At 66.0% G+C, this 26,910-nt stretch overlaps 1 protein-coding gene across 2 annotated transcripts in view; it reads right to left on the bottom strand.

Moving 5' to 3' along the window:
* The window catches only part of FBRSL1 (fibrosin like 1), a 78,991-nt gene extending 53,087 nt beyond the window's left edge, over positions 1-25,904 (bottom strand). The window contains exons 1-3 of one of the 2 annotated variants that reach the window (XM_058691556.1): positions 25,486-25,904; positions 9,163-9,363; positions 5,721-8,332 (exon numbers count right to left, since the gene is read on the bottom strand). In XM_058691556.1, the coding sequence (XP_058547539.1) occupies positions 7,109-8,332; positions 9,163-9,363; positions 25,486-25,764 (1,704 nt within the window). In that variant the 5' untranslated portion in view covers positions 25,765-25,904 and the 3' untranslated portion in view covers positions 5,721-7,108. Of the gene's footprint in view, positions 1-5,720; positions 8,333-9,162; positions 9,364-25,485 lie in introns of those variants that run through there. The other variant, XM_058691557.1, reaches the window with a different exon arrangement.
* Positions 25,905-26,910: the final 1,006 nt, after the last annotated feature.

Genomic DNA, 26,910 nt, shown 5'->3' with positions numbered 1-26,910 from the left:
CTGGTGCCCCCGCTGCCTATCACCTACTCGGGTGATAAGCTTGGGCCCTGCTTCTTCCAGAAATCCTTCCCAATACTCTGTCCGCTCCTGCATCAACCAGGCTGGGTGAGCGACCGTAAAGGCCCCAAGTGTCCCTCTGAAAGTGAAGCAGGACCACGGCTGCCCTGTCTGTCTCCCTGCATCATGCTGTGAGTGTTCAGTGGGAAAGGTTGTCCTCTGTCCCCGATGCCCAGGCCCGGGGTCCGGCGCAGGGAAGGGGGCTCGGGCAGTGCAAGTGTCCCCATGCCCAGTGCCAGGGAGCAGGCTGCCGCTGTCTGAGGCTGGTCACCCCTTCCGCTGTGCCAGGCTCTTCCACTGAGACTTGGGTGGGTAGATGGGTGGGGGATGGATGGGCCAACAGATGGACAGACGGGTAAGATGCACAACAGATTATAAGGGATGCTGTTGAGGCCAACTCCCAGGTGACGTGTGGCCAGGAGGCCCTGGGGGACACAAGCTGCCTGTGAGCCCCGTCTGTGCCTGGGCGTGGTCTCCCTTGCCAGAGGGACAAGATGGGCAGCCATGTCTGGCCCCCAGAATGTATCAGAGTGTGGGCTCAGGAGTGGTGCCCCCAAGCTGGAGTGGGGTTCTCTGGGCTCTTTTTGGCTGGGCCACTGAGCCACTCGGATGTCGTCCCCATCACCTGAAAGACTAAGGACTTGATTCAAGCCACCCAGAGCTTCCTGCACCTGCAGAAACCTCCTACCCATCCACTGCCCACTGGGGGCAGTACATCAGCTCATGCCCTGAGCTGCTCACAACCCCCGGAGCCCCTCTGCAGGACAGCCGGGCACTTGGGCCCTCCCCGGGCGGGCTGGGAGAGGCTCCCTGATCCCTGCTCTACAGGGGCCCCTTCTCCCTTTGCGGGCAGACCCGTCGGCACATCGGAATCCCTCCACCTGTTCCACACCTGTCTTCCCAACTGGAATGTAAGTTTCATGAAGGTAGGGACCGTCTTCTGTCACGTTCACTGCTACCCCCGATCCACCCCCCACACAGGGAGTGACAAGGGAGCTCACGCCGAATGCTGAGCCCTTCCCTCTGATGCAGGGCCAGGTGGGGCCGGGCGGGCCGGGTGCCTGCCACCCCGGGCCCCCCGTGTCCCCTCCTCTGAGCTCACAGGAGCCCAGGGCTTGTGGCAGCCCCGCCCCAGCCTGCTGCTGCTCCTGGGGGAAGGACCCGAGAGGGTCCAGCAAGGAGGCCACAGAAGCCTTCTGTAAGAAAACCAGGCCAGCAGCAAAAACAGACCCAGCACACGGCAGGCGTACAGACTTGCTTGCCGTCTCGCGTGCATGTGAGGTGCGTAGGGTTGCTGGCACCTCACCTTAGAGAGGAGGAAACGGGCCCAGAGGCAGGGGCAGGCGGGGCTGGGGGTTGAGAAGGGTGACGGGGGTGGGGGGGAGCGCTGAGCCCCCGCCGGGGGGCCGCACCTGTGCGCTGACGTGCCGATGGCGGCACAGCCCAGCCTGGGGACCGCGAGCGTCCCTGAGCCGCAAGCCAGCTGTGAGAATGAGTCGGGTGGGAACTATTTCCCCGAGTAGGAATCAGCCGTTCCCATCGGCTCGGGACCCGGCGCTGTTCTGAGACTTCACTGAAATAAGGCTCCGCTCCCGACCACCCTGAGGAAGCAGTGTCCTTATCCCACCGCACGGGCGAGGAGACCCAGGCACCGAGGGGCGGAGTCAGCTGCCCAGAGTGCCAAGGAGGCCCCCGCCAGGACACCAGTCCCCTGGCATGCAGTACTGACGTGACACGGACATGGGGAACAGCACGGACAGCCAATGTGGGGCATCCAGAACCCGCCTCCCTGAGCGCCTGCCTCTGCCAGGCTCGGGGTCACGGGGCCTGGCTGTGAGCTGAGGACAGGTGCACAGGGCACGAGGGGCCTGGAGGGGCCTGGAGCGGCAGGGAGGGCTCGGAGGGTGGACAGTGCATGAGCTGAATGTGGACGGCAGTCAGTCAGAAACTAGGCAAGTCGGGGGAGGAGGGTGACTCAGGTCACCAGGAACAGAGGGAACCTTCCAGAACACTCTCGGCAGGGGAAGGACATGCTCAGATGGGCTGCGGACGGCAGGGCGACAGGAGCCCGGGAAGCCAGCAGGTGCCACCGCCACGGTCTTGCAGAGGAGGGTCAAGGTCAAGGACACAGACTCCAGGGAGGGAGTTGCCTGGGCTCCAACCCCGGCTGCCTGCTGTCCTGTTCGTCCTGGGCGCGTTAGCTGCTGCTTCTGGGGTCTGGCCTCAGCGTATTCGTCTGAGACGCGGGGACAGCAACGCCTGCTACCTCCTAGGTGTGGCCAGCTACGTCAGCGGGTCAGCGGTGTTGGGCCTGGACGGCGGGGAGGCCAGCTTCTGTCAGGTGCCCAGGGACCGTGGTGGCGGGCGGGGTGCGGTGACACCCGTGTTACGGACACGAGACCGTTCAGCTCGTCGGCTTCGCCGTGGGTCCGCTGGGGAAGCCGTACGTTTCGGGAAGCGCGCACCTCCCCCCTGCTGACGACTCCCTAGGATGAGCGGTCCCTGTGCGTCCCTGGCGTGTCGGGGTCTCCTGTCTCCGGCCCGATCCCGGATGAGTCTGGGGTTCTTCGTTCCTCGTCAGTCCAGGTCGGGGTCACTTCGGTGGCGCTTGCGGCCTGGTCGTTCTCTCTGTTGTTCGCTGCGTCACTCCCCTCCTCACACCCACCCTCTCCAGCTCCTCGTGGCCACCGGTCTCGGGCCCATCTCGTCCTCCAGCACAAGCACCGGGTCGTTCCAACACCGCTTAGTGCACACTCCCCGGCTGATGATGCGTCCTGACAGCCGTTCGCTTTGAGTTCTTTTCTTTTCTTTTTTTTTTTTAATTTCTTTTTTTAACATTTATTTATTTTTGAGACAGAGAGAGACAGAGCATGAACGGGGGAGGGGCAGAGAGAGAGGGAGACGCAGAATCCGAAACGGGCTCCAGGCTCCGAGCCGTCCGCACGGAGCCCGACGCGGGGCTCGAACCCACGGACCGCGAGATCGTGACCTGAGCCGAAGTCGGACGCTTAACCGACCGAGCCACCCAGGCGCCCCTTCTAATGAAATCTCATCGACGGACATTCGGAAGGTAGAAGCGAGGACCGGCCTTGGGTGGGGGTGAGCGGCACAAGACGGCTCTCGCGCAGATGCCAGCTCACCCCCGGGACGGGGGGGAGGTTCAGGGCTCGCGGGGAGGCTCTGGGCTGCCGCGCTCAGCCTTGCGGCCCAGTGCCGGGGATTCAAACCATGGGCTGGCTGAGCGTGAGCAATCCAGCAAGAGTCACGAGGGTGAGGAGAGAGACTCAGGGAGACAGGTCCCTGGGGACCCTCCCAGGCCATGCCGCCCTCCACTCCCCCCAGGCCGGAAGCCGCACGGTTACGGAGCGTGTGAACGCACCCGTCTGACCCGCGGAGGTCTATACCGGCAAGACCCACACCCCCTTCCCGAGACTTGCTACAGAGAGAGACAAACATCCCGCTGATAGTTTCGTTGATTGCGCGTTGAAAAGATACCACTGAGAACACACCAAGTTAAAATACGTTATTTAGATGGATTTTGTCCCTTCTCGAATTTTGACGTGGCCACCAGAGTGTTCACGGCTGCGTGCTCTGGCCAGGACCCCATCACGCAACGCTGCAGGCAGGCTCCACCCGCAGGACCAGACTTGCCTTTGAACAAGGCCCGGGGCCCCCTCAAGTGTGGGCGCCCCAACCCGGGCCTGGGGCAGGCTTCTTGCCGAATGCCCCCAGGCCAAGTGGGCGGCGGGACACGGACGCCACCTTCCTCAAGCCACCTTGCTCAACCTCCCTGGGTTCGGCAAGCTGCCCGGATGGGTGGTGGTCCCCACAGCCTCAGGCCGCGACAGGGGCAGCCTGGATGCACGCCGGCCCCTTCTAACCCAGTGAGTGACCGAGCCACAGGCCACCCGGCTAGATCTGAGCTCCAGGGGGCAGGGCTGGTCTGCGTCGGACGGACGCCTCTTCAGGGCCCGGAGCAGCACCTGGTGATGGAGGTGCTGGCGCCATCCTCACTCATCGAGCGGCGGGCCGGCCCAGGGCTCCTCCTCCCTGGGCGTCTGCGTGACGGGGCAGGACGCGTCGGGAGGGCTCGGGCATCCACCTGAGCTGGGAGCCCGCTCGGAGAGCCCCGCCACACTCAGACGGGGACACGGACGGACACACGCACACGCACAGGTGTGCGCGTGGGGCCGACGAGCTCTTCCAGGGGGCCCTGGACCGGGGCGGCCCGGGCAAGCGCTGGATGAGGCCCACCAGGGGGCCCCCGTGCTCAGGAGGGCCCTCCCCTCCCCGCGAACCACCACCCCAGCCCCACCACCGCTGCCCTTGCTCCTCAGGGCACAGCGGGGATGGGGCATGGTCTCCTCCCCAGGGCCCCATCCGCTGGGGCTGACGGGGAGGTGCGGGCTTGCAAAAGGTGGGCTGCGGGGCTCGGAGGAAGACCCCCACGAAGCACGGCGCCCAGCTCCGGTCCCCATCCGAGGGGTCCCCTGGGACCCATGGCACCCGAGGACTCGTTCCACCCCCCAAACGCCAGGCAGAGCTGCCCCACTCTCCCCACAACAGGGTGGGCCACACTTCTGGCCCTGGGGCCACATTCCGCTGGAGCCCAAGCCTCTCTCTACCCCAGGCCACGCAGGGGCCCGTGCAGGTGTGTCCTTTGGCCAACGAGTGATTCGTAACATTAGAATGAGCTGCCAGTTCACGATCTCCAAACCCACAGAAAGACCCAGATTACCAGCTGCCAGACACGTCCAAGGTGTGGCCACACAGGACCCTCATTTCCTCAGGGCGACGAGGGTGCCAACAGCCCCCCCGCCCCAGGACACAGCCCACGTGGTGCAGCCCCTCCCCCCCAGCACGTGGTCGTCTCCCCAGAGTGCACTCCCCTCGGGGACCCGTCACTTTGAACCCAAAGCCGGCTGCGGCCACGGTGTGGGGTGGGGTCCCTTAGGGCCTTGCGGGGGCCCCTCTGGGTTCTCATGGGACAAGAGCTGCTTCCTCAGCACGTCCTCAGGCAAGGAAGAGCAGGGGTCCGAGGGCGCCGTGGGTCACCCATGGCGGCGTCGCTCCAGAGGGGAAGAAGTGGGCCCAGCCTAGGGGGGCTGCGGTCACCTACCCTCTCCTGTGGACCAGCACCGTTTCCCCCACATAGGCACTCAAGTGCCAGGGCCAACACTCCCAGAGCGGAAAGGCCTAGAAGGTGGCGGCGGCACGGTTCACACCTGCCTGACCCCACCCACGAGCCTGCACAGAACCAACAGGGAAGATTCCAGCACTGCGGCCCTCAGGTCAGCAGGGCTCCGGGGCGGGGCGAGGGAGGGGCGGTACAGTCATCGACAAGCCTCCAAGGCCCCTTCTGCAGCCCCCAGAGAGAGACCCCTTCTAGAGCAGGGACTCAGAGGAACACGAAATGCTGTGAGGGCCGGGCCGGCCACGGAGGCCTGGACGGCAATTAAGGCGAGCGCGGTCCCCCCCCCCCCCCAAACACACATCACACAGCATGGCGAGCCATGTCCAGACCCTGCACCCCTCCCCGGGCAGCCCCTCCCCGGGCTGCTCTCCTGGTGCTCAGCAGGTGTGCAGTAAAGGGAGGCAAGTCCAGATGTGCAGAAAACCACTTGTGGGAATAAGTCAGTTCACGTATGACACACACTCACTGATGCTGTTATAAAAATAATGGCACGGCACTTTTTATTTTCTTTAATCAGAAAAATAAGCCCCGCGTTTCTGGGAGGGAGACCCGGGTGAGGACCAGATGCCTGAGGGCCCTGCTCTGGGCGGACCCCACACCCAGCCAGCCAGGACCCCAAAGGGCAAGAGGGGTGGGGTGGGGCACCTCCAAGGCCTTCGCAAACAGGATCAGCACGCGAGTGGCCGTCGCAGCCCCGTGAGACTGGGCACACAGAAGGCTGGCGGGAGCACAGCCGGGCCACCCTCAGGTGGCTGATGCTCTCCAGAGAGGGCTGCGGTCCCCTCTCCCAGAGACCCTCAAATCCTGGAGAGTCAGAGCTGAGCCCTCGCCTCACGCCCAGGGCTCCGGGAGCACCAGTGTGGGACTGCCCCGAGCCAGGGGTCTGGGGTGAGGAACGGGCAACCCCTGAGCACAGGTGTGGGGTGGGCGGAGGGCAGGCAAAGCCCTGTAGTGTGAGGTCTGTCCCAAGAGGGAAGACCCTGGGGGGCTGGCAGCTGACGGCTGCACAGGCTGAGTGGGAGGCCGGGAGGAGGCGCTCCGAGAACAGCCCGGGGCCCTCCTGGTCCAGAGCTGGGGGGGGATGGGACACTCTGCCTCTGCTTCAGTGCTTGGCCTCCTTCAGTGGAGGCGGGGGGGGGGGGGGGGGGGCCCTCCTTGTCACCACCAGTTCCTAAGTGGCCACAGACAGCCTGAGCGCCCTTGCGTCCATCCCCTCCCTGCATTCACAGAACCCAGGAGGTGGACACACATCCCCACCCTGGGCTAGAGGGGAGGCGAGTGGGACCTGTGGCCAGGCCCCAGCGGAGCCCGCTTCCGGCCTAGGGGTGGGGGATGCGCGCTGGCCGGCTGGGTTGGGGCCCAAGGAGTGCCAGGCCTGCAGCTGGCAAGCCCCACGGCACGTATGCACACACACCACGTACATGCACGCACACGCTGCACACAAACACTTGAGGGGCAGCACACACCTGGGGCGGGTGTGCACAAAGACTCCGACACACAAGGACACGTGGGCACTTCGGAGGCACAGAGGCACCGAGACCCCCTGCGAGAAGCCTGAGCCCTCGGGGGCAGCCGTGTTCGCTCTCTTAGGGGCGTGTACATCACAGGGTAGCGGGCACGATGGGGGCGGGTGTGGCGGGGGGGGGGGGGAGCGGGGGGGAAGATGCTGGGGGTCCTCTCCCCTCCTCCTGGTGCAGGTGGGCCTCAGCCCGGTGGCGGCTCTGCAGGGGGCTGCCTCTGCTGAAACCTCAGTTTGCAACCACGAACGGCCCGGCCTGTCTGGCGAAGGCCTCTGGCCAGTCTTGGCAACACAGGTGCCCAGCACAGCCACACCCAGGGTGGTACAGAAACCGGGCATCAGGCTCCAGGGCTCACGGATGGGGCCTGGCGGGCCACCGCAGGGGTGGAGGACCGAGTCCGTCGTGACCTCAGGGGCCTGCAGGGCCGGCCCGCTGCCAGGAGTGAGAGCTGGGGCTGATGGGCCCGCACCAGGTCCAGCAGGGAGCGCCGCGGCTGGCTCAGGGGCCCCAGGAGGGGCCGGCGGGGCGGAGCAGGCCGGCCCAGGAGTGACGGGCGCTCAGGGATGGGGAGTAAAGGCTGGGGTTTGCAGGGCTGGCCGGGGCCCAGAAGTGACTGCAGGGGCTGGCACGGCTGCTTTGGGCCCAGGAGTGGCCGCTTTCGTCGGCAGGGCTGTTCTGGGCCCAGGAGTGGCCGCTTGGGCGGACGAGGCTGTTCTGGGCCCATGAGTGGCCGCTTTTGTTGGCACGGCTGTCCGGGGCCCAGCAGCGAAGGTTTCGGGGGGCCAGGGTGCTCTGGGGCCTCAACTAACTGCTGGGGCTGACTGAGGCCCAGCAGTGACCCCTGGGGGTGGCTGGGCTGGCCCAGGAGGGACCTCCGGGGCTGGCACGGGGCTAAGAGCACCCGCCGGGGGCAGCAGCACTGGCCCGCAAGTGAGGCAGCGGGCCGGCGGCGTGGACGCAGCAGGAGGAGTGACTGTAGGGGCCGGCCCCGCTGTCCTGAGGACGCCCGGCTGGGCTGGCCGCGGAGACAGGGAGCCACCCATGACCGCAGGGGCCGGCAGCGGTGCCAGAGGGCCAGGAGGGACCGCAGCGGCCGGCAGAGGTGGCACGGGGCCAGCAGGGACCGCAGGGGCCGGCAGAGGTGGCACGGGGCCAGCAGGGACCGCAGGGGCCGGCAGCGTTGCCTGGGGCCTAGGAGCCCCCAGCGCGGCCGGCAGGGCAGAGCCAGGAGTGACCGCTGGGGCCGGCAGTGCTCATCTGGGGCTGGAAGCAGCCGCTGGGGCCGGCAGGGCTGACCTGGGCCCAGAAGTGACCGCCGGGGCCGGCAGGGCTGTCTTGGGCCCAGAAGTGACCGCTGGGGCCAGCTGCGCTGACCCGGGAGTGGCGGCTGGGGCCGGCAGGGCTGCCCGGGGTCCGGGAGAGCCCGACGGGGCTGGCAGCGCTGACACGGGGCTGGGGGTGACCCCTGGGGCTGGCTGGGCTGGAGCTGCCGCTGGAGCTGGGCCGGGCCGTTCTGGTCCCAGTGGCTGGCTGGGAGCGGCCCCCCTTCTGGGGAGCACACCTGCTGGAAGAAAGAGCACGTGTCCACCCGGGCAGGCGTGCCTGCACACCCCCCGACCAGCCCGGGGCCCGGAGACATGCTGCCCCTCACCAGCAGCCCAATCCCCAAGGGAGCTGAAGGGGAGCGTGGAACAGCGAGAAGAACCCCTCTCTGAAAAGAAGGCGCAAACCAGCGAGTCCCCGAGGAGGAGAGCAGCTGCAGGACCGAGCCGGCACCCGGGACACAGCCCCTTGGTCCCAGGCTCCCCGTCCCATCCCGGCTGGGCTCTGGGGACAGCGAGGACGGCCCCTCCCGCCATGGGGGGAGGCCCCTGGGCGGGGAGGGGCTGCGGAGGGGCTGCTCCCCGCACCTGGACCCCTGACCGCGAAGTCACGTGGCCCCCTCTCCCCCCACAGGTACGCTGCGCTCCACAGACGTCCAGCAGGCGGAGAGCACCCAGCACTGAACCTGGCCCCCCGCGCATTACAGACACGCCGGACACCCCGTGGTCGGCGGAGCCTGACAGACGCGATGGGGAAACGGGGCCGGCCTAGCAGCGGGTGCGCCCTCCTGCCCCGAGTGCACGCTCCCCCACCCCCAGTGCCTGCGCTCCCAGCCCGGCCTCTCCGGCTGGGACCCACCGGGGGCGGGTCTTCCGTCTGCTCGGGCCCCGGGCTCACGGTGAGCAGCTGCCTGGGGCCCCAGTCCACGTGTGCCCTGCACCCCCTGCCCAACAACGATGGAGCACGTTGCCAGGCGGGCCCGGATGCCGACGGTGGTGTCCAGGTGCTGGTGTGGCCCCGAGGGCATAGAGACCACGGTTCTGAGTGGGGGCGGGGCCCGGGGCTCACCTGCTTGGTGGGCTGCAGGGGGACCTTCTTCTTCCCCCGGTCGCAGGCAGGCTCCAGGTCCTGCTCAGGGCTGCCCATCTCCAGGGGCCGCCCATTCTCGCTTGGTTCTGCAGACGGGCAGTTTTCTGACTCACGGGGCTTCTTGGCAAGGCGACGCTCCCACTTCTCCTTCCGCTCGTGTGGCTTCAGGGCCATGTCCTTCTGCGAGTGAAGAAGGACAAGGCCGGTTAATTGGCAGTGTCATCCCTCCAGTGACACCGTGTCAGGCCATGCTGTGCTGAGGGCGGGCCCCGGGTGTGTGACCGCACCCGCCTGAAGGCGCCGGGCCCCCCTGCTGGGATCACAGCTCAGGAGGAGGGGCGGACGGGGCGGGGAAAACTTGGGTGGGCCTGTCAGGACAGGTGGGGGGCAGGGGGAGCTGCAACAAAGCTGCATAAGGGAGCAGGCTTCCCAAGGGGCACCACCTGGTCACGGGGGGCCCTGATCCTTGGCCCAGAACCGGGCGGGTGCCGGGACCAATGGCTGCACCGGCCCTGGTGAGGCGCAGCCCCCGCCTAGGGTGCCCTGGGTTCCGGAACTGCAGGCCGTGGCCACAGCACATGACGACCGGCCCCTGGGGCAACCCGGGGATCTACCTGCCCGCCCAGCTGCACGCAGCCTGGCACCCTGATATCACGGAGGCCCGTCTTAGGAAATCAGTCCCAGACTTGGCCGGGTGTGCAGACCTCCGGGGACCCCAGGCCCCTCCCTAGAACGGGGACTTGTGCCCAATCTCGTTCGTAGCTGCACCTGGTGCCCAAGGCAGGGCCCGGCACGCAGCGGGTATTTACTGAGCATGTGCCGTGCAGACGCCAACAACAGCAGCCGGCTCTCTCTCGTGCCCCCCGCGGGGTCCCCGCACCACCGTGCACTGCTCCTGCTCTGCAGAGGTGGTCCCGCACCCAGCACACCTGCAGTCCGGCCAGTGAGCCCAGAGCCCAGGAGGGCCTGGCATTGCTTGGTGGTGGGCAGGTAGAGTGTCACCCGCCACCCTCCCGCTTGGGTCCGTGGGGTGGGAGGCACCGTCCCCACTGGGCTGCCGAAGAAGAGGGAGGGAACCGCAAAAAGGGACCCGGAGGGTTCTGAAAGCATTCACCCCAGGGGGAGGGGAAGAGGGCCTGGATGAAAGTGATGCCCATGGCGGAGAGGCTCCCCCACGTCCCAGGTGACACCCTCACGTCCCCACAGGAAATGCTTCCTGAGGCCTCTGCTCTCGGGTGGGCACCCGGCCACCGCCAGGCCTCAGAGGCCTCAGCCCGCCCGGGTAGGTGGCAGCAAGAACCAAATTCCCAGTCTGTTGCGGTGCCCTGGCCTGGTGACGGAGACAGGGACACGCTGTTCCTCGTCCGGCGAGGTCCTCCGACCCAGCGCCAGCGGCCCCACCAGGCTGGCCGGACTAGAACCGTCTGTCCGGGCACGGAAGCTCCCGTGACTGTCCCGCCCCATGTGACTCCACAGCCTGGGCCGGGAGCAACCACGCACATGTGGGGGCAGCAGACCCCCCTCACGTAGGGTGGGACACCCCACGCCCCCAGGACTCTCCTGAGGGGCCCGAAATCACAGTCACACGGACGGAGGACAGCCCCTCAAAGCCTCTCACGTCTGAACTGACGCTAAAGGCCGAGCGTGCACCCTCCTGCGCCCCTCCCCGCTCCCTAGGGCCAAGGGGCAACGGGAAGGGAGAGGGAGACCAAGCTGGCACCCGTCCTGGGACACCTCTCGGTCAGGGACTGTCCCTCGCTGAAGCTCTGCCCTCAGTCTGATGCCCACCTTCACCCAGGCTATAGGGCTCTGCCCAGAGCTCCGCGGGCTTGTGCCACAGCAGCGAGTGGACCCTCACTTCCCAGACGGGACAGACCCTTTCCCACGCCCGCCCTCTGGAATCTCAGACTCCAGGGACACCGCGGGTCGCTGGCGTGTCTGTAGCCTGTCCTGGAGTCCTGGTCACAAGTCCTCGTGCCCCTCTGAAGCTCTTGGCGCCCCTGCTTATCTCAGCACACAGGGGCCACTCCCCCACACCCTAACATGGCGGCCCTGCTCACACGGAGACCTCCGCGCTCCCTCCCTACCCGTGGGTATCAGGCGGACTCTGGACTCCGTGCCCCCCGCCCCCACATCTGCATACACAAAGCCGGTGCTCAGCACTGACTATGCCAGTCCAGGCACCAGTGACCAGCTCAGAAGGGAGTTGGCCCAAAGGGACAGGAGGGCAACCCAAGCAGGGGAGCTGAAGGGAAGGGCCCACTTGAGAGCTGCTTAGGGAGGACCCGTGGGAGCCGCCCAGAGAGGAGCAGCCAGTGCAAAGGCCCTGAGGTGGCAAGGAGCTCCATGCTCCCTCTCTCGTGCCTGCCTCCCTGGCTCATACAGCCACAGGCGTCCCTGGGGAAGAAAACCGAGGCAGTCCCTCCAGGGACGGGAAGGTCTCAGTAAAGACCGCAGCCCGCTCTCCACGTGCAAGGCTCTGAATAGTCATGGGCTCCTGGTGCCCCCACAACACACGAGTGCCGTGCCTCCTTCCAGATAGTCTCGCTCCAACTCGTAGCTTTCAGCCTCCTGCCCCGGGTCGCCTTTGCTGCTAACAGGCCGTTCCCTCCCACACAGGCCCTAGAGAACAGCAAGGCCCCCACTGGATGCTGCCAGTCAACTGCAGGGTGCCAGAGCCTCAGAACCTCACCGCCCCTGCCTCGGACACCCTGCCCGGCCCCAGTCTCCCATCGCAGGACAGAGGGTGGGCCCAGCAGGCTGTGTCAGAGCCCACCATGCTGTAGGGGCGTATCGGCCAGGGCTTTCCGGAGAAACAGAGCGGCAGGGCACGTGTATGTGGGGAGCCTCGCTAGGGGGAGCTGGCCACACAACTGTGGGGGCCCGGATGCCCCGAGGTCTGGTGTGGATTCCCTCCCCGGGGCCGGAGAAAACCCCTGTCCCGGCTCGAGGCAGCAGGAAAAGCCGGGCCTTTCTGTTCTGTTCAGGCCCTCGGTCGATCAGATGGGACACACACACACGGGGCAGGGTTCACAGATGTACATGCTAGCCTCGTCCAGAGACACCCTCACCGAACGTCCGGGCCCCTGGGGGACGCCGACCATGTCAGGGCAGGTGCGGACACAACCCCAAGTGTGTGTGGACACGACGAGGAGGGCGGGAGTCGGAGGCATCCCACCACGCACGCACACGCACAATGCTCACACAGGTACACACTCGCACAGCCCGGGGGAGTCTCCGAGCAGGACGGGGGGGGGGGGGGGGGGGTGTCTCTGCCAGGCCCGCCCTGTGCCGTAGCCCCACTGGATGGGCTCCGGGGCCCCACCCGGCTCTCCATGCCCGGGTGTGCGCACACCGCGCGCCCGCCATGGGCCACCCACACCTCCGTACCACCGCAGAGAGCAGCCAGTACCCCCGCCCCAGATTCCTAGGGGCCGCCTCCTCCTGCGAGAAGTGGGCATCCTGCCACTGCGTGACTCCACATGGCCACACGGCGCGCTCCTGAGTCACGGTGAGGTGAGTCCCCCTCAGCCGCTTGTTCTGACGGAAGGAGCAGGAACAGCTTCTAGGACCTTCCCACCAGGTAAGCCCACAGACACGGTTTCTGACCCGGGGGCCAGCCTCTGAAGCCCCCCCCCCCCCACCCCATTGGAGCCCTGGGCGGACAACAGGCCGGCCGCGGGGCACGCCATCGGCACGAGCAGAGCCCGGCACGCGGAACCCGTGGGAACGGCCTGCCCCTCGGGGACACTGGGCTGGGCTGGGATCCGTCTTTCTAAGGAGCACTTGTCATCAAAACAGACACAGCAGGATAGATGGACGGAAGGGCAGACGCGCTGCAGGGCACGTGTGGTGAACCGTCAACCGCAGAGCGGGCCGTGGGCTCCACGAAGGCCTCCGTCTAGGCCCTGCCTCCGCCCCTCTGTGGGTTCCGGAATGGCCTCGGGGCAACTCCAGGCCACCTCTCCAGACACACCCAGTCACCACATCTTTCACGCATCGGTCAGCCACAAGCCATTCAACGCCTCACACCTTCTGTAAACCCGCTATGACACTGCTTGTGTCTTCTGAACAACAAACCGGGAAACTAAACTGTCAGAACCCTTGAAATATCAGTGACGGGGCCTCCCCCCCCCCGCCTGGACTTGGTCCAGCTCCATCCCGCCCACAGCCAGACACCCTCGCTTTCCTGGGCTGGAGGCCACGGGCCAGTGGGGGCAGGTGAGGCCCTCGGGCAGGAGCTCCCGTGTGTGGAAGAGCACGGGAGCCGGGAAGGCGCCTGGCCAGGGCCCCGCAGAGGGCGAGCCGGCAGGCGGCAGGCCCCGGCGACACCACAGGCTCCCTCCTGGCTCCAGCAGGCAAGAGGCCTGGTGCCGTACCGGGATCCAGAGGCGGCAGCCCCCCACGCAGCCACTGCCCTGAGAGTGGCCCCAGGCATCTCTGAGCTGTGCGTCCTGGGGGCTCCCAGCCACAGGACTCAATAGACCCTGCCTCGGGGCACTGCTGCAACGTCTGGCTGGCCCTTTCCTGGCACCGCAAGGCCGGGGCTGGCCCTCCCTCGCTATGCTGACCCCGACCCCGCGCGAGGCTGGGCCAGTTCTGGAGGCTCGCCCAAGCCCAGGTGCACGCTGCCAGAGTTCTGCGCCCTCTGAGCCTGCTCTGGCGGTAGTGCTGCCCCCGGTCCCAATCGCGGGGCCCCCCTCATCACCCGACTGGGGCAGCTGTGCCCAGACTGTGCCGACCGCCCTGGGCGGGGCCTAGCCGTCACAGCAACGACGGCCCCACCAAGGGCCAGGGCACGTCCGCAAGCAGAGAGACCCTCTGGAGAGATCCGCAGGGAGGGAGGCCAAGGCGAGCAGTGGGCTGGCGTCTGAGCCACGGGACACGCGGTGCGCTGCTCGGGGACCCACGCCACGCACCCGGAGGAGCGGAGCGCGCGCCCGGCCGAGGCCGCAGCGATGGTTTGGGGCGAGCCGGGACCACCTCCAGCGGTCGGGGTCAGGGCCGGGTCATGTGTTCACGGGCTGCCTTCCGCCCACGGACCCGTCTGTGAGCCGCACGGACAGAAGGGCAGACAAGGCCAAGCACGGCGGTCCCCCACCCTCGAGGCCTGAGGCAACGGCCCCACGGCGACGCTCCCAGCGCCCCCAGCAGCAGCGAGGCCCCTGGCCCCCCCCCGGGCCACGAGGGGGTAGGGGTGCTTGGTGGCGTGAGACCAGTGATTAGATTTTCGTGTAGCAATTTTATGGGACTGTTTTTAGCTCCCCTAACCGTTCTCACTATGCAGTACCAGTAAGATCTCTGACTGCACTTCGGTAAACCGACCGCGCACAGACACGAGTCATTATAGCCGGCAAACACAGACCCAGATTCTCTCTCACCGAGGGCTGAGGCTGCCAGTTCCTACGTGGGCCGGGCCCCTCCAGCTCCCAGACCCAGCAGGCAAAGGCATGGTGCCGCAGCCAGGTGGGCGCCCCCTCCGCTCCCGGAGCTGCGCTGGGGCCTCTCCCCCGGCACCTGGGTCTGAGCCCCCAGGGTCACAGAGAACCCACCCTTCATTGCCAAGCACAGGCACCCCCTCGGTGGAGTGGAAGGCCTGGCCCACCTGGGACTCACCCTCCCCGGCCCACCTCCCCACCTCTCCGCCCTGCCTGGCCGGGGCTGCTGGTCTCCCAGAACCTCTGGGACTCAGGGCCTCCAGCAGACCTTGCTGGCTCACAGTTCTGTCAGCAGCTCTTCGTTGTTCCAAAAGCTCAGGCCGAATTCCACCCACTGCTCACCTGGCAGGCCGTCATCCCTAACCTGGAAGCCCTTCGGCACACATGCACCCCAGGGCCTTGGCACAGCTGTTCCCTCCACCCTGGCATCTATGTGGCTCACTCTCCTTCACAGGTTAAGTTCTGAATCAAACTTCTCCACCCGCCCCGCAAGTAAAACCCACGCCCTGCCTGCTTTCCGCGCCATGAGTCCCTCTCTCTGGCCCCAGGGCAGAGACCACAGTACAGGTGTCTCCTTCCATGTGGTCAAGAGAGCGCATGGTTCCGTGCAGGGTCTCTACCCAAGAAGGACCACCTTCCTCCCCCACCTCAGCTACCAAGGAGGCAGCTTGTCTCCTGCCCACCAGCAACTGCCCCCGCCCCGCCCCCCCCCCCCGAGTTGACCAACCCTCCCTGTTGTCTGGGACCGAGAGGGTTCCCTGGATGTGGGACTCACAGTGCTAAAACCAGGGAGGTCCCAAAGAAACGGGAGGCCCCGTGAACCAGAACAGCAGCACCCTCCTATTACAGACCACCTTCAGCAGAGTCACAAAAAAACTGGAAGACAGGTGGGGGTGACAGCGTCCCTCTGCCGGGCCCACCTTCCCGCCCCGGGCCCCCCGCGTCCAGGTGCAGCAAGGCCTGGGGCACCGCTGACACCCGCCACTGACCACCGTCCAGACTCAAAGGCCGACGGAGATGGCCTGGAAGTCCCTGCGGGCAGCGGCCTCCACCCTGGCATGGGGACCTCGGGCTCTGATGCTGGGACGGCACTCCTCCCTGACCCGTCCCCTCTTCAGTGCACACCCACACCAGACGGACGGCGCTCCCTGCCTGAGAGGCCCCTCAACCCCCCGGTGCCGTGGCTACTCGAGCGTAACCCTGCCCTCGAGGACCGTCCCCTAAAGGCCTCACAGACACCTCGGCTGCTCCAGAACCTTCCAGAGCCTGCCTCGTGAGCCTTGGCCCCTCTGGGCCAGTCTCCTGCTAGCTCACAGCACTCCTCCTCGGCACCCCTGCTTCCAGGCGCCGCTCACAGGGTGTCCTACACGCTGGGACACCCGGCGAGGCAGAGAGCCGGGAGCTGGGAGGCGGGCCAGCAGGGGCAGGACAGCTGCCCGCAGAACCACTGCAGCCTGCCCTGCACTCTAGCGGGGACCCCCCACCTCAGGCTCTGTGAAAACACTCCATCCTTCCCATGTCTGCGCAGCGCCCATCAGCCATCACACACTGCGTGGTTGCTGGGGCAGAGGAGACCCACCCCGTGGCCAGGGACAAGTGGAACAGATGCTGACAGCGACAGGCACTCTGATCAAGGCATGGAGGTGGAGGAGGGCGGCGGGCACAGAGCCCGAAGCAAAGAGGGACTCGGATAAGGGACAGGCAGACCCCGCTCCGGGCCGCCCGCCCAGGTCTGCACCTGAACACCACAGACGCACCCTCCCACGTCCCCGCACGCACACCCTGCTGCAACCCCACTCTGTGACCCTGTGCCGACCCCCCAGGCCGCCATCTAACCCACATTCGACTGATCTTTGTGTTCACAACCGCTGTCCCGGCAACTGGGTTTGGAGGTGAGTCTCTGGCCAAGTTCCTCCCCAGCCCTCCACACACAGACAGCACGCCGTGCACCAGCCCACGACTGCCAGAGCCGGCCCTAGGCTCTCCGCCTGCGAGCCCCCCTCAGTCTCTGGGACCTGCTCAGCTGTCACACACGGTGGGGGCTGCCCAGGGAGGCCAAAGCCAGGGCCACTGTTGCTGAAGTGTCTCCTGCCTCTGTTTTGTCCTGTGGTGGGGGACAAAGAGAACAGACCTCAGGGGCAGCTCAGAGAAGGGCTCTGGAGAGGGGACAGGGAGGGGCTCAGGACCATATGGCAAAAACTTTTAGCTCATCACCCCCACTTTCCAGATGAGGAAAACAAGGCCCAGAGCGGGCAGGGGGCTACCTAGGGGCCGCATGGCGAGAAAGAGAACTGAATTTAAACCGGGCATCTGGACTGGGCTCACTCAGTGGGTGGGGGACAGGGGAGGAGTCAGAGGAAGCATCCTGAACTTGCTCCTGGGAGATGGGCCCGAGCATAGCATGTGCAAAGGCCCTGAGGCGGAAGTGTGTGGGGCCCCAGGTGAGGGGGTGGGCAGGGCCGAGCCTCACGGAGAATGTGGGTTCATTCCATGGATGACAGACAGGGGCCTGCCCTTAGAGGATCTGGGACAGGCAGAGAGATGACCTCAGGAGCCAGGGGCCCCCGGCTTTATCCAGGAGACGATCTACATGAATTCCTGACAAATCCCCACTGGGGCTACAGATGGAACCGGGTGCTGAGGGGGAGGCATGCAGCGTGTGGAACAGCACTGGCTGAGGGCTAGCCAGAGGCCTGTCAGGGTCTGACAACCAGTACGTGGGTTTGGGGCAAGGGGCCACAGGGGACAGCTGCAATGGGTAAGGTCAGAGAGCTGATGGGTCATGGCAGATCCCGAGGGTCCCTGTGGGGGCTCTAGGTCTGAGGGGTGGGAGCCCTAGGGCCACATGAACAGCCTTCCGCAAGGCTGGAGAGTGTTTGCGGGGGGCGGGGGGGGGGGGCGCGCGTGGCAGGTGCTGGCCACTCAAGGCAGCATGGCACCCGGCGTGGCCATGCAACCCGTGGCCTCCAACCCCAGCCCCCCTGAGGTGCACACACTCGTGCCCCATGCCTGGTTTCAATCCCGTGCCGGCTGCAGACTGACTCCCCTTGCCTCAGCGTCCTTGTCTATACAGCGGCGACAGCACGGCTCCTGCTGGAGGAGCTGCAGGGAGGTGAAATGAGCGAACGCCTCATCTGGTGCAGAGGAGACACGGCACTCTGCCCTGACCTCGGCCCTGGTCACCGTCCTCCTGACCCTCGTGACTTTCAGCACGGCTGCACCTCGGGCTGGGCTCTGGCCTCCTGCTCCTCCCTGGCAACGGGGTACAGGCGGCAGCCTTCCGGCAGGGCCACCCCCGTGCCCACACAATGGCTGCCCTGCCTCTACGACCACCTGCTGACACCCCGCTCTCACCAGAGTGCCCGCCTTCGTCCAGGGCCCACGGGCACCTGCAGCTCGGTCAGAGTGTACGCGGCTCCGGCCAGCCGCGTGGAGTCCAGGGAGCGGCCCACCCGAACAGCTGCTCCGAGAAAACAGCAGGGCCGGGGCCCCTGCAGGGCCTCACTCGGCTGGAGTCTACGCTGGGCTGCCGGGAGGGTGTGGGGAGGGACGTGGATGTGCCCCCCCTGGCCTTTCTGCAGGGGGATCCTTCTCCCCACGCACACACCACTCATGTGCTGGGCTGGGCAGCAGGGTCCTGGTACACAGTCCTGGGGAGCTGAACAAGGCCGGTAACTCGCTGGTCAGTTTCCTTTCTTTAGCTGCTCGGGTGAACCAGGGCACCAGAACAGGCTCCACGTGGAACCAGATGCCACACCTGCCCAGAGTCCCCGGAGCACTCATTCCATGTGGGTTTCAGATTCCGGATCCCAAGGGAGAAAGTGCCTCGGGTGCCCTTGGGGCGCCAGCCCGGCCGCCCCATCAACCTTCTCTAGGCATCCCAAACTGGTTGTGACTACGTCAGGGCACCCTGGTCAGGCCTGTGCCCGACCCAGCTACTCTTCCACCAGGGACTATAAACACAAGCCTGGTGCCTCAGTTTCCCCCTCAGTTTCCCTAAAGGGCCTACCATGGCCCCCGCCTCTGGGAGCTCCGTGAAGGGCATGCGAACCACAGCGGTCAAGGCCGGGATGATGGTGGCTCCCGTGTACGCCCTGCCCAGTCACTGTGCAGCTGCTGCCTCTCGGGCTGCCCCAAGAACATGCCAATGCCCAAGCCCACGGTGGGAGCAGTTTCCGGACTCTGGTGTCCTTCCTCCAGAAAGCAGCCACTGCCCTCCCGAACAGAATGCAGGGGGACAGGGCCTGAGGTCTCACACCTGCCAGCTCACAGGCAGCCCTTCTCAGGAGCTCCTGTCCCATGCCAGCCTGCTCCGGGGGTTGGGGGTGGAGTGCCCTGCTGACCCTGTTTCCGGCAAGCTGGTCCCACAGAGCCCTTACCCATCACCTCCTTCCCCATCCCAAAGGGAGCTGACACGAGTCTTGAACCAGCCACCAGCAAATGAGGCTGGAAAGCTGGGACCCCAAGTGTTCTTTCCAGGTGTGGGAGGAGTTGATGATTCTCATGCCACTCTGTTCCAGGGCACAAGGAAAGATGCAGCGGGCACGAGACCACATGGCAAGGCACTCAGGGACAGCCTGCTGTCACTGGGTCCAGAGAAGGAAGACAATCATCACACAGGAGGATGAGTACAGCACACGGATCACTTCTGGTGTGAGCGCAGACCCCTCCCAGGCGGGACACAGCAGCCACACGGGAGTCCAGAGGAAGCAGGAGCCCCGCCGGAAAGGACGGGGCCCCCACGCGGTACCGTGGAGGTGCTGACAGACGCCACAGGGCAGGAAGGGAGGTAGCAGGGATGGCTGCCTCAGTGGCCAACGGGAAACCTAGACGCTCTGCCGGGAAACTCTCAGAACCGAGAAGGAAATTGTACAAAGTGCCCGGGTACAAACACTGAAGCAGCCAATCAGAAAGCAGAACAACCCAGGCCCGAGGCAGGACAAGTCAGCAAATGCACAGACCCTCCGCAGGAAGAGGCCCGTACCACGGTCAAGGACAACGGCCTCCCACGGCCTCCCACGTATCAAAATGAACAGAGCACCGCCACAGCCCCGCCCCAGGTCTAGGAGCTTCTCTCGGGAAACAAGCACACAGGAGGTTCTGGGTGGGGGACACCTGAGTCTGCAGGGCGGGGCGGGGAACAGACGGTAAGCCGGGAGGGGCTGGGGCGGCCTGGACACAGGAGTTGAAGACTCCCTGCCAGGGAAGGGGGTATGTGATCGGACAGTGAGTCACCCTGACAATTGGGGAAAGAATCTTCTGGGCAGGGGACAGAGCAGACAACAAAGGCCAGAAGTGTGCCAATGTGTGTGTCTGAGGATTCTCGGGGGGGGGGGGGAGGGGGGTCAGGAGTGAGGGGCTGGCTGGGGTGGGGTGTGGAGGGGCCCCAGTAGGGGCAAGGTTACTGAATTAGAAGTTTAGAGCAGAGAAGCTGATGGGCCCAAGAGGCCAGGGGGGCGGTGGGGACAGGGGCCAGCTCTGTGAGCTCATGAGCATCTGCTGCCCGCTGGGGCGGGGGTGGGGGTGACCATCTTGCAGCAGGCCCAGGACAATGGATGGAGGGGGTGAGGCCCTGTCCTGGAGCTCCAGGACGGGGTTTCCCTACGTGTAGGCCTGTCCTCTGCTCTGTCCACGCCACAGAGCTGCTGCCCCAGACGGGGTCTGCAGCACACAGACATGCACAGGGATTTACACACGTGCCCAGGCAAGGACACACCACAGACGTGTGTATCCACATGTGCGCGCGCGCACACACGAATATACCTCGGACGTGGACACGCTACACACACGCACCTGCCGTGGACCTGAAACTCTGTCTGGAAGCTCAGAGCGAGGGCAGAGGGAAAGTGGGCTGTGGCCTGCCGCGGGGGTGCCCCCACGGCCCGTGCTGCCCCTCCCGGCCAAGCCCACTGGCCGGAAGGGGAGGCTCCACCTCCCGGTGTAGCGCGGCTTCTTCCGGGCACTCGAGGTCAGCTGCCTCTGCCGCCGTCGGTCCCGTGCAGGGCCACGGTGTGGGCAGGACAGGCAAACTGAGGCCCAAGACCCTCACCTGTGCCCAGGGGTGGCAGGGACAGCAAGCTGGCCACCAGATACACAGGGCCACCACGTATCAGGAGGACCACGGCCACCTCCACCGCGCCATGCCACCGTGCGTGAGCGTTCACCCTATGGCCTCACCGCCCACGACAGGAGTGCGGCGAGGAGTGGACCCCTCCCAGCCTGTGCGTAGTCAAAGGCTCTGCAGACCGTCGATGCCCACGGAGCTCAGACGGGGCGGCCCTTCCCCAGAGGTCAGGCAGCGGACCCAGGGCGGCGTGGGCACCCACTGCCACTCCTGCAGCCCGGAAAGGCCATCCCTTTAGAAGTCACGCAGACCGCTGCCCTCTCTGCTCGAGCTCAGATTCATCCCAAAGAACGTCTAGAAGACGCAACGCAAGTTTCGGTCGAGACTCAGGAGGTGTCTGTGGTCTGGTGCTATGCTGGGCAGATCCCAGATGAGAGCTCGGCCACCCTGGGCTTCAGTCTCCGCATCTACGGAGGGTTGTGTGAGGACAGCGCGCTCGGCCGTCCGCGTCACCACCGCTCCCGTGACACACCTTCCCGCGACAGGGCGCTGACCCACAGGACAGGAGAGCCCAGTCCACGCTCCCACCCCACAGCCAGCACACTGCTGCTGTCCAGGCGAGGCAGCGGGTGTCCACGCGGGCAGAGCAGGCCACGCCACGCCACGCCTCTACTTTCGCCCAGCCGGGGGGGGGGGGGGGGTCCCCACCTTGGCGGGAGCAGCCCCTCCCCAACAGCGGTGGCCCTCAGGAGGACGGGGGAGCAACCCAATGCTGGCCCAAGCAGGTCCCAGGCTTGGGGCTGTGCCTGTGTCCCATGACTGCAGGCAAAATGCTCCCCCTCTCTGGGCCTCGGTTTCCCCATCTGGAGAGTAGGAGGCAGCCTGGAGGAGGTGCTCTGGCTGGTGGGCACGGACACTCCTCTCAGCACCAACTCGCCTTTGTCCCCCTTATCGGAGGGATGGGCCGGGCGCGGCACATGGCCCCCTAGATCAAGGCCCCCGCCTGCGGGACCAACAGCGTGGGCTTTTGCACATGGACAGCGGGGCCACATCCTGACCCCCCGCACTCCTGGCCCTTAGCAACCAGACCTAGCATGACTGTGTGCCCCTCGCCCCGGGGGACACTGAACCCAGCTTGCAGAGAGATCACTACCACGGAGCCCCCTGCACGTGGCCTAGGGGAGTTCCGGCACACCGCACACCCCTCCCACGGGGCCACCGCCCATCAGGACTGAGGCAGCCCCCCCCCCCCCCCTGCCTGCCTCGAAGCCAGTGGCCCCGGCATCCTAAGGCTGGGAGAACTTGGTTATCTCTGGCAGAAACGCACAGCACACCCCTGGACAGCACTGGGAGCCGGGCAGCCAGGCCAGGACCACCTGCCCACACAGCCATTCACCTGCTGATTTGGCCACAGGGAGGCCGGGGCAGGGTTTCTCAGCACAGCTCTGTGTACGGCTGGTCGGGTTACCTAGACAAGGCGCGGTGATCGGTGGGGGAAACAGAATTAGAGAAAGGAAGTCACCTGTTAACCACAGCCAGAACTTTGGGTGTTTTCCTTTTCATCTTTACTCTCGGGTACGTACCTCTTAGACACACACGCAGGAGTGGTGAATAACCCTCTCTCTCTAGCAAAAAGGGAGGGACGTAAGAGTACACGTCTGTGTGCGTACATCTACACAACACGCTCTGGAAAGGCCAGGAGCTGGTGAGAAAAGTTACTGCGGACGTCTGGGCCGGGGCTGAGAATTTTCTCAGGACAACCCCTTTTCACTGATACCGACCTTTGAACCAGGGGCAAGTGTCTTGCTGTCTGAAATCAAATTAACAAAGAATTACACAGGTGCCGAACCAGAAGGGCGGTTTCCGCCGGGTGCCAGCGGTACACGGCTTTCTCAAGAGCTGGGCACCGACACGGTGTGGAGGGAAGGGCCGGCGCACAGGCACCCCGAGGAAGGTGCTGGCAGGCGCACGGCAGGTCTGCAAAGTGAATCTCCCGGGGGACCTAGGGGCTGGTACCACCTGACCTGTGGCCTAAGGGTTGCCTTTTGCATTAGGAAGGAAGACCCAGGCAGAGCATTTCAATTCTGCCCTGGCCTGTCTGTCCTCCAAGGGCCTTCCCATCACCTCTGGAGACAGAGATGTCACAGGAACCAGGATGGCAGGAAACATCTATCTGTCCCCAATGTTCCCGGCTGGTGAGAGCAAAGACAGCCTCTGTCCCGCTACCAAACCACAAGACCGCTGTTCCACCACCACCTGCTTCCTGCTCCCACCCTGTTAAACGGAGAATCAGAAAGTTGACGAAAGACGAGGGCTCAGGAGAGCACACCCTGGACTCGGACGCCGAGCTCCGGCCATCCAGCCCCGGACTCCTGTGGGGACAACACCATGAGCCAGACGGGACCCGGGAGCCCTCTCCTCAGCCAACAACACTACTGCCCCACGCGTGTGGCCACGGCATCTCACAGAAGTGGCTTACGATCCTCAGCCACACGGGGCAAGGACTTGTACTCCCTTAGGGGCAAACACGGGTGTGTACGGGGCGGGGGTGCTGGAAGGGTGGGGCCAGGGGCTTGCCTGGGGCTTGCGGGGGCAGGGTAGGCCGCACCCTCAGGACAAAGGAAAGGAGGACTCCTGGACATTGGCACTCTCCAAATGTCCTGGGCAGGTCTACCCGACATTTGGCCGTTCGTGCCCCGGGGGTTGGCAGCTTGACATTCACGGCACTGGGCCTCAGTGTCCCCAACTGTACCACGGAGTTCGGGGACAGACTCAGAACGGTGTCCGCTCGGATACGTGTTCGCTGCGTGCTAGTCACTCAATGCCCTTATGAGTTATCTGAATTCTGGGGAAAACCATTACGCTTTAGCAAGAAAAGAGCCCGAACAACGGAACCCATCTAGAAGTTGTGACTTGTGCAGAAGCCCCGTACTTTCCAAGGCAGGCGGATCCCTCCCTGGCTCAGCAGGGCAGAAAGAGGGGCCTGCTGACGTGGCTGTATGAACGCCAAGCCGAAAGCAGGCTGAGGCCCTCTGTGACCTGACCGGGACTGGTCTGAGCCCCCAAACCCACAGCTGCACTTCCAGTGTTCCTGATGCCAGAGGGGTAGTTACAGCCAAAGCCGCCGCGGGCAGCGCGTGCAACCAACTGGCGGGCTTCTGTCAGCGGGGCGCAGGGGGGCCTCTGGCGCAGCCTTCCTGAACAGCGGTGTCTGCTCTCGCTCCTTCACTCCGCAACATGCACGGGGCAGGGGAACTCACGAACGACACACAAGACACACGTGCTGCCTGCTCTCTTCCAGCCTACAAGTTCTGGTGGGGAGAGGGCCAACACGGAGAGCGAGTAAATCACCGGATGGCTTCAGACAGAGAGTGGCCACTGAAGGAAGGAAAGTGGGAGATCGACAGGGCAGAGGTGGGGAAGGAGGGATGCCCCTTCAGAAGGTCGGTGGGGGGGGGGGGGTCTCTCTAGGTGACATCTATGCTGAGACACAAAGGCTCCTGAAGACCTCGGCAGAGGGGACAGCAGGAACGGGGGCCCCGAGGCAGCAGAACCTCACAGGGGCTAACAAGCTGGTTCGAGAGGACGTCGGGTGGGAGAGGCCAACCGGATGGTTGCGGAGCCTTGGGGACCAGTTAGGGTTTTGCTTGTTCCCCACCTGGCGGGGCAGGTACATGTGCAGAAGGTGGCTGGCGTGAGCACTCTCAGAAACCACAGGACACAACTTGGCCACCCCTTCTCAGTTCGGAGCTGTGGCATGTGCCACCCCCCCAAAAAAGCGTCTTAGCTGGGGACCCCTTGATCCGGGAATGATGTCAGGCCCCCTAGGGATGCAGGGGTGGGGGGGGGGGGCTGCGTGGTGGGTGTAAATGCCCCGCCTCTGTGCATCCGCCTGCCCAGATAGAAAGCAGCAAACCTGTCCCTGGGCCACCTCTCCTTGGCGGCCAGCGTCTGACACTCAGACTGTCCACAGACCTGGAGGACCTTAGGGACAGGGTGCGCTGCAGGGGCCTGCAAGGCAGGCCTGTCCCCTCTCCCAAAGCTCAGCCTCTGACTGGGGATCCCAGGCCACTGGCCCCAAGGCCCAGGAAAAGGAAGGGGGCTGTGAACTGAGCCATCTCTGGGACCCCAAACGCAGCAGATGCCGGCCTTCCCAAATAAGAGCTGCATGGGGCCCCTGCAGGGTGTGGGGCTGGCCAGCACGCCTACATCGCTCTAGGAGACAGGGGCTCACCACTCGCCCCACTCGCCAGATCTCTGACAGTCAGCATTCCTGTCCTTCTCCACTCACCTGGGTCCATGCAAGAAGGGCAGTATTTGCTGAGCAAATAACTCGGAGGATAACTCGGCCATACAAGCAATATTTTTTGCCACCCTATTTACCAGCCGGTGAAGACACAACCGGGAGGGAGGTCTTAGATACTACCCCTCCCCCTCCGTCTAAACAAAAACCTCCAGGAGGACGAAAGGAACAGGAAGAATCTCAAAGTATCCATTCCACGACTGCCTTCACCACCGCCAGCAGCGCTCCCCTCCCCGGCACGTCCTGAGCCGGATGAAGTGAGATTTTGGAAAAAGAAACAGCTGAAAACAGGCGAGTGTGCAACCAGACGGCCTTCGGTTTGGACAGTGTAATTTAGACACTCTTCTCGCTCGCAGCTCCAGACGCGAACACCCGCTGCATCCACCGCAGGCGGCCGGGCCCTCCCGGAGCCACCTGCGAGGCGCGCGGGCCCCGGGCGGCCCCGCGGGGTGGGTGTGCCGCCGCCCCAGGCGCGCCCCGCCCGCCGCCCCACCTACCTCCAAGGCCTCCAGCGTGCTGAAGCTGGCGATGGCGAAGCCGTCGATGACCTCCTCCTCCTGCGAGCTGGACTCGCGGCGGCGGCGGCGCGGGGGGCGCACGGCGGCGGCGCGGGGCGGGGGCGCGCGGGGCAGGCCCGCGTTCTCCTTGCCAGGCCCGGGCTCGGTCTCGTCGCCCGACGACGCGCTCTGGTCACGGGCGTCGCGGGCCGCCTCCCGGCGCCGGCCGCGGTCCCGCTGCGCGCGCGAGCGCCGGCTCTGGCGGACCTTGGCCTCCATGGTGCGCGGTGACCTTGCGGCCGCGCCGTCGGGCTCCCGCGCTCCCGCTGCCGCTGCCGCTGCGCTACGCGGCGCCGCCGGGCTCGGTGCGGGCCGCGCGGGCTCGGGCCCTGGGCGGCGGCGGGCGGCGGGCCGGGCCGGGCATGCCGCGCGGGGTTCCTCAGCCCCGGGCCCGGCGCGGCCTGGGAGCCCCGGCGCGGGCGGCCGCGCGCATCGGCGGGGCGGCCGGCGCTCAGCGGCCCTCGGCCGCGGCCCCGGGGGCGCGCCTCATGCGCGGCGGGCGGCGACGGCGGCGGGCGGAGCGCGGGCGGGGCGGGTCCCGAGCTGAGGCGCCGTGGCTCGTGAGGCTGAGGCGGCGGCGGCGGCGGCGGCGGCGGCGGCAGCGGCGGCGGCGGCGGAGCCTGGAGCAGATAACAACTGACGTACTTCCGCCCGGCAGCCAGCGCCAGAGGAAGTGGGCGCTCCGGCGGAGCCCAGAGCCGGCCCCGCCCAGGCCCCGCCCCGACCGCGCCCCGGCCCCGCCCCCCCTCGGCGCGCCGCGGGCCCTACCGCGCCAAGGCTCCGCCCCAGGCGCCGTCCGCCCCGCCCAGGCCGGCCCAGCCCCGCCTCCTTCACCCGAGGCCCCGCCCCTCCAGGCCCCGCCCCGCCCTTTCAGGCTCCGCCTCTCGGGGAGGGAGCTGGGAGGCCCCGCCTCTTCCCACCCCTATGCCTGCACCTGGACTGGCGCGTCTTCACGTGGGAGGTGCCGGGTCCAGGGGGTCTCTGCGCCTTTCCAGGCTGGGTCTCAAGCCGGAAAAGTGGGGCCTCTCCAGCCAAACCAGACACGTGGGCCGATGGGGCAAGCTCACCGTCACACCCGGGCTGGGGGCTGTGGTGGGGTGCGAAGCATGGGGCTTCTTAGGCCCCGCTCCCGATGGGGAGGGCATCATCAATGCCACTGCTGATATGGGGGCGGGGGTGGGGTATTACTGGAGGAGTTCTCGCAGACCCTAGAAGTCCTGCCCACGTGTGTAGGGATGTGCGTGGAAGGGGAACGGACCGCCGCGGCCCAGAGAGCGAGTGTGTGAAGGCCCAGTGCACGTTTCCCAGCCTTCCACTACTCCGTCCCCCAGTCTAAGCCGTCTCTCCGTGTGCCCCCTGCCCCTC

The sequence above is a fragment of the Neofelis nebulosa genome, chromosome 11, assembly GCF_028018385.1.
Source record: "Neofelis nebulosa isolate mNeoNeb1 chromosome 11, mNeoNeb1.pri, whole genome shotgun sequence".
NCBI lineage: Eukaryota > Metazoa > Chordata > Mammalia > Carnivora > Felidae > Neofelis > Neofelis nebulosa.
This window is presented reverse-complemented; position numbering and strand designations above follow the sequence as displayed.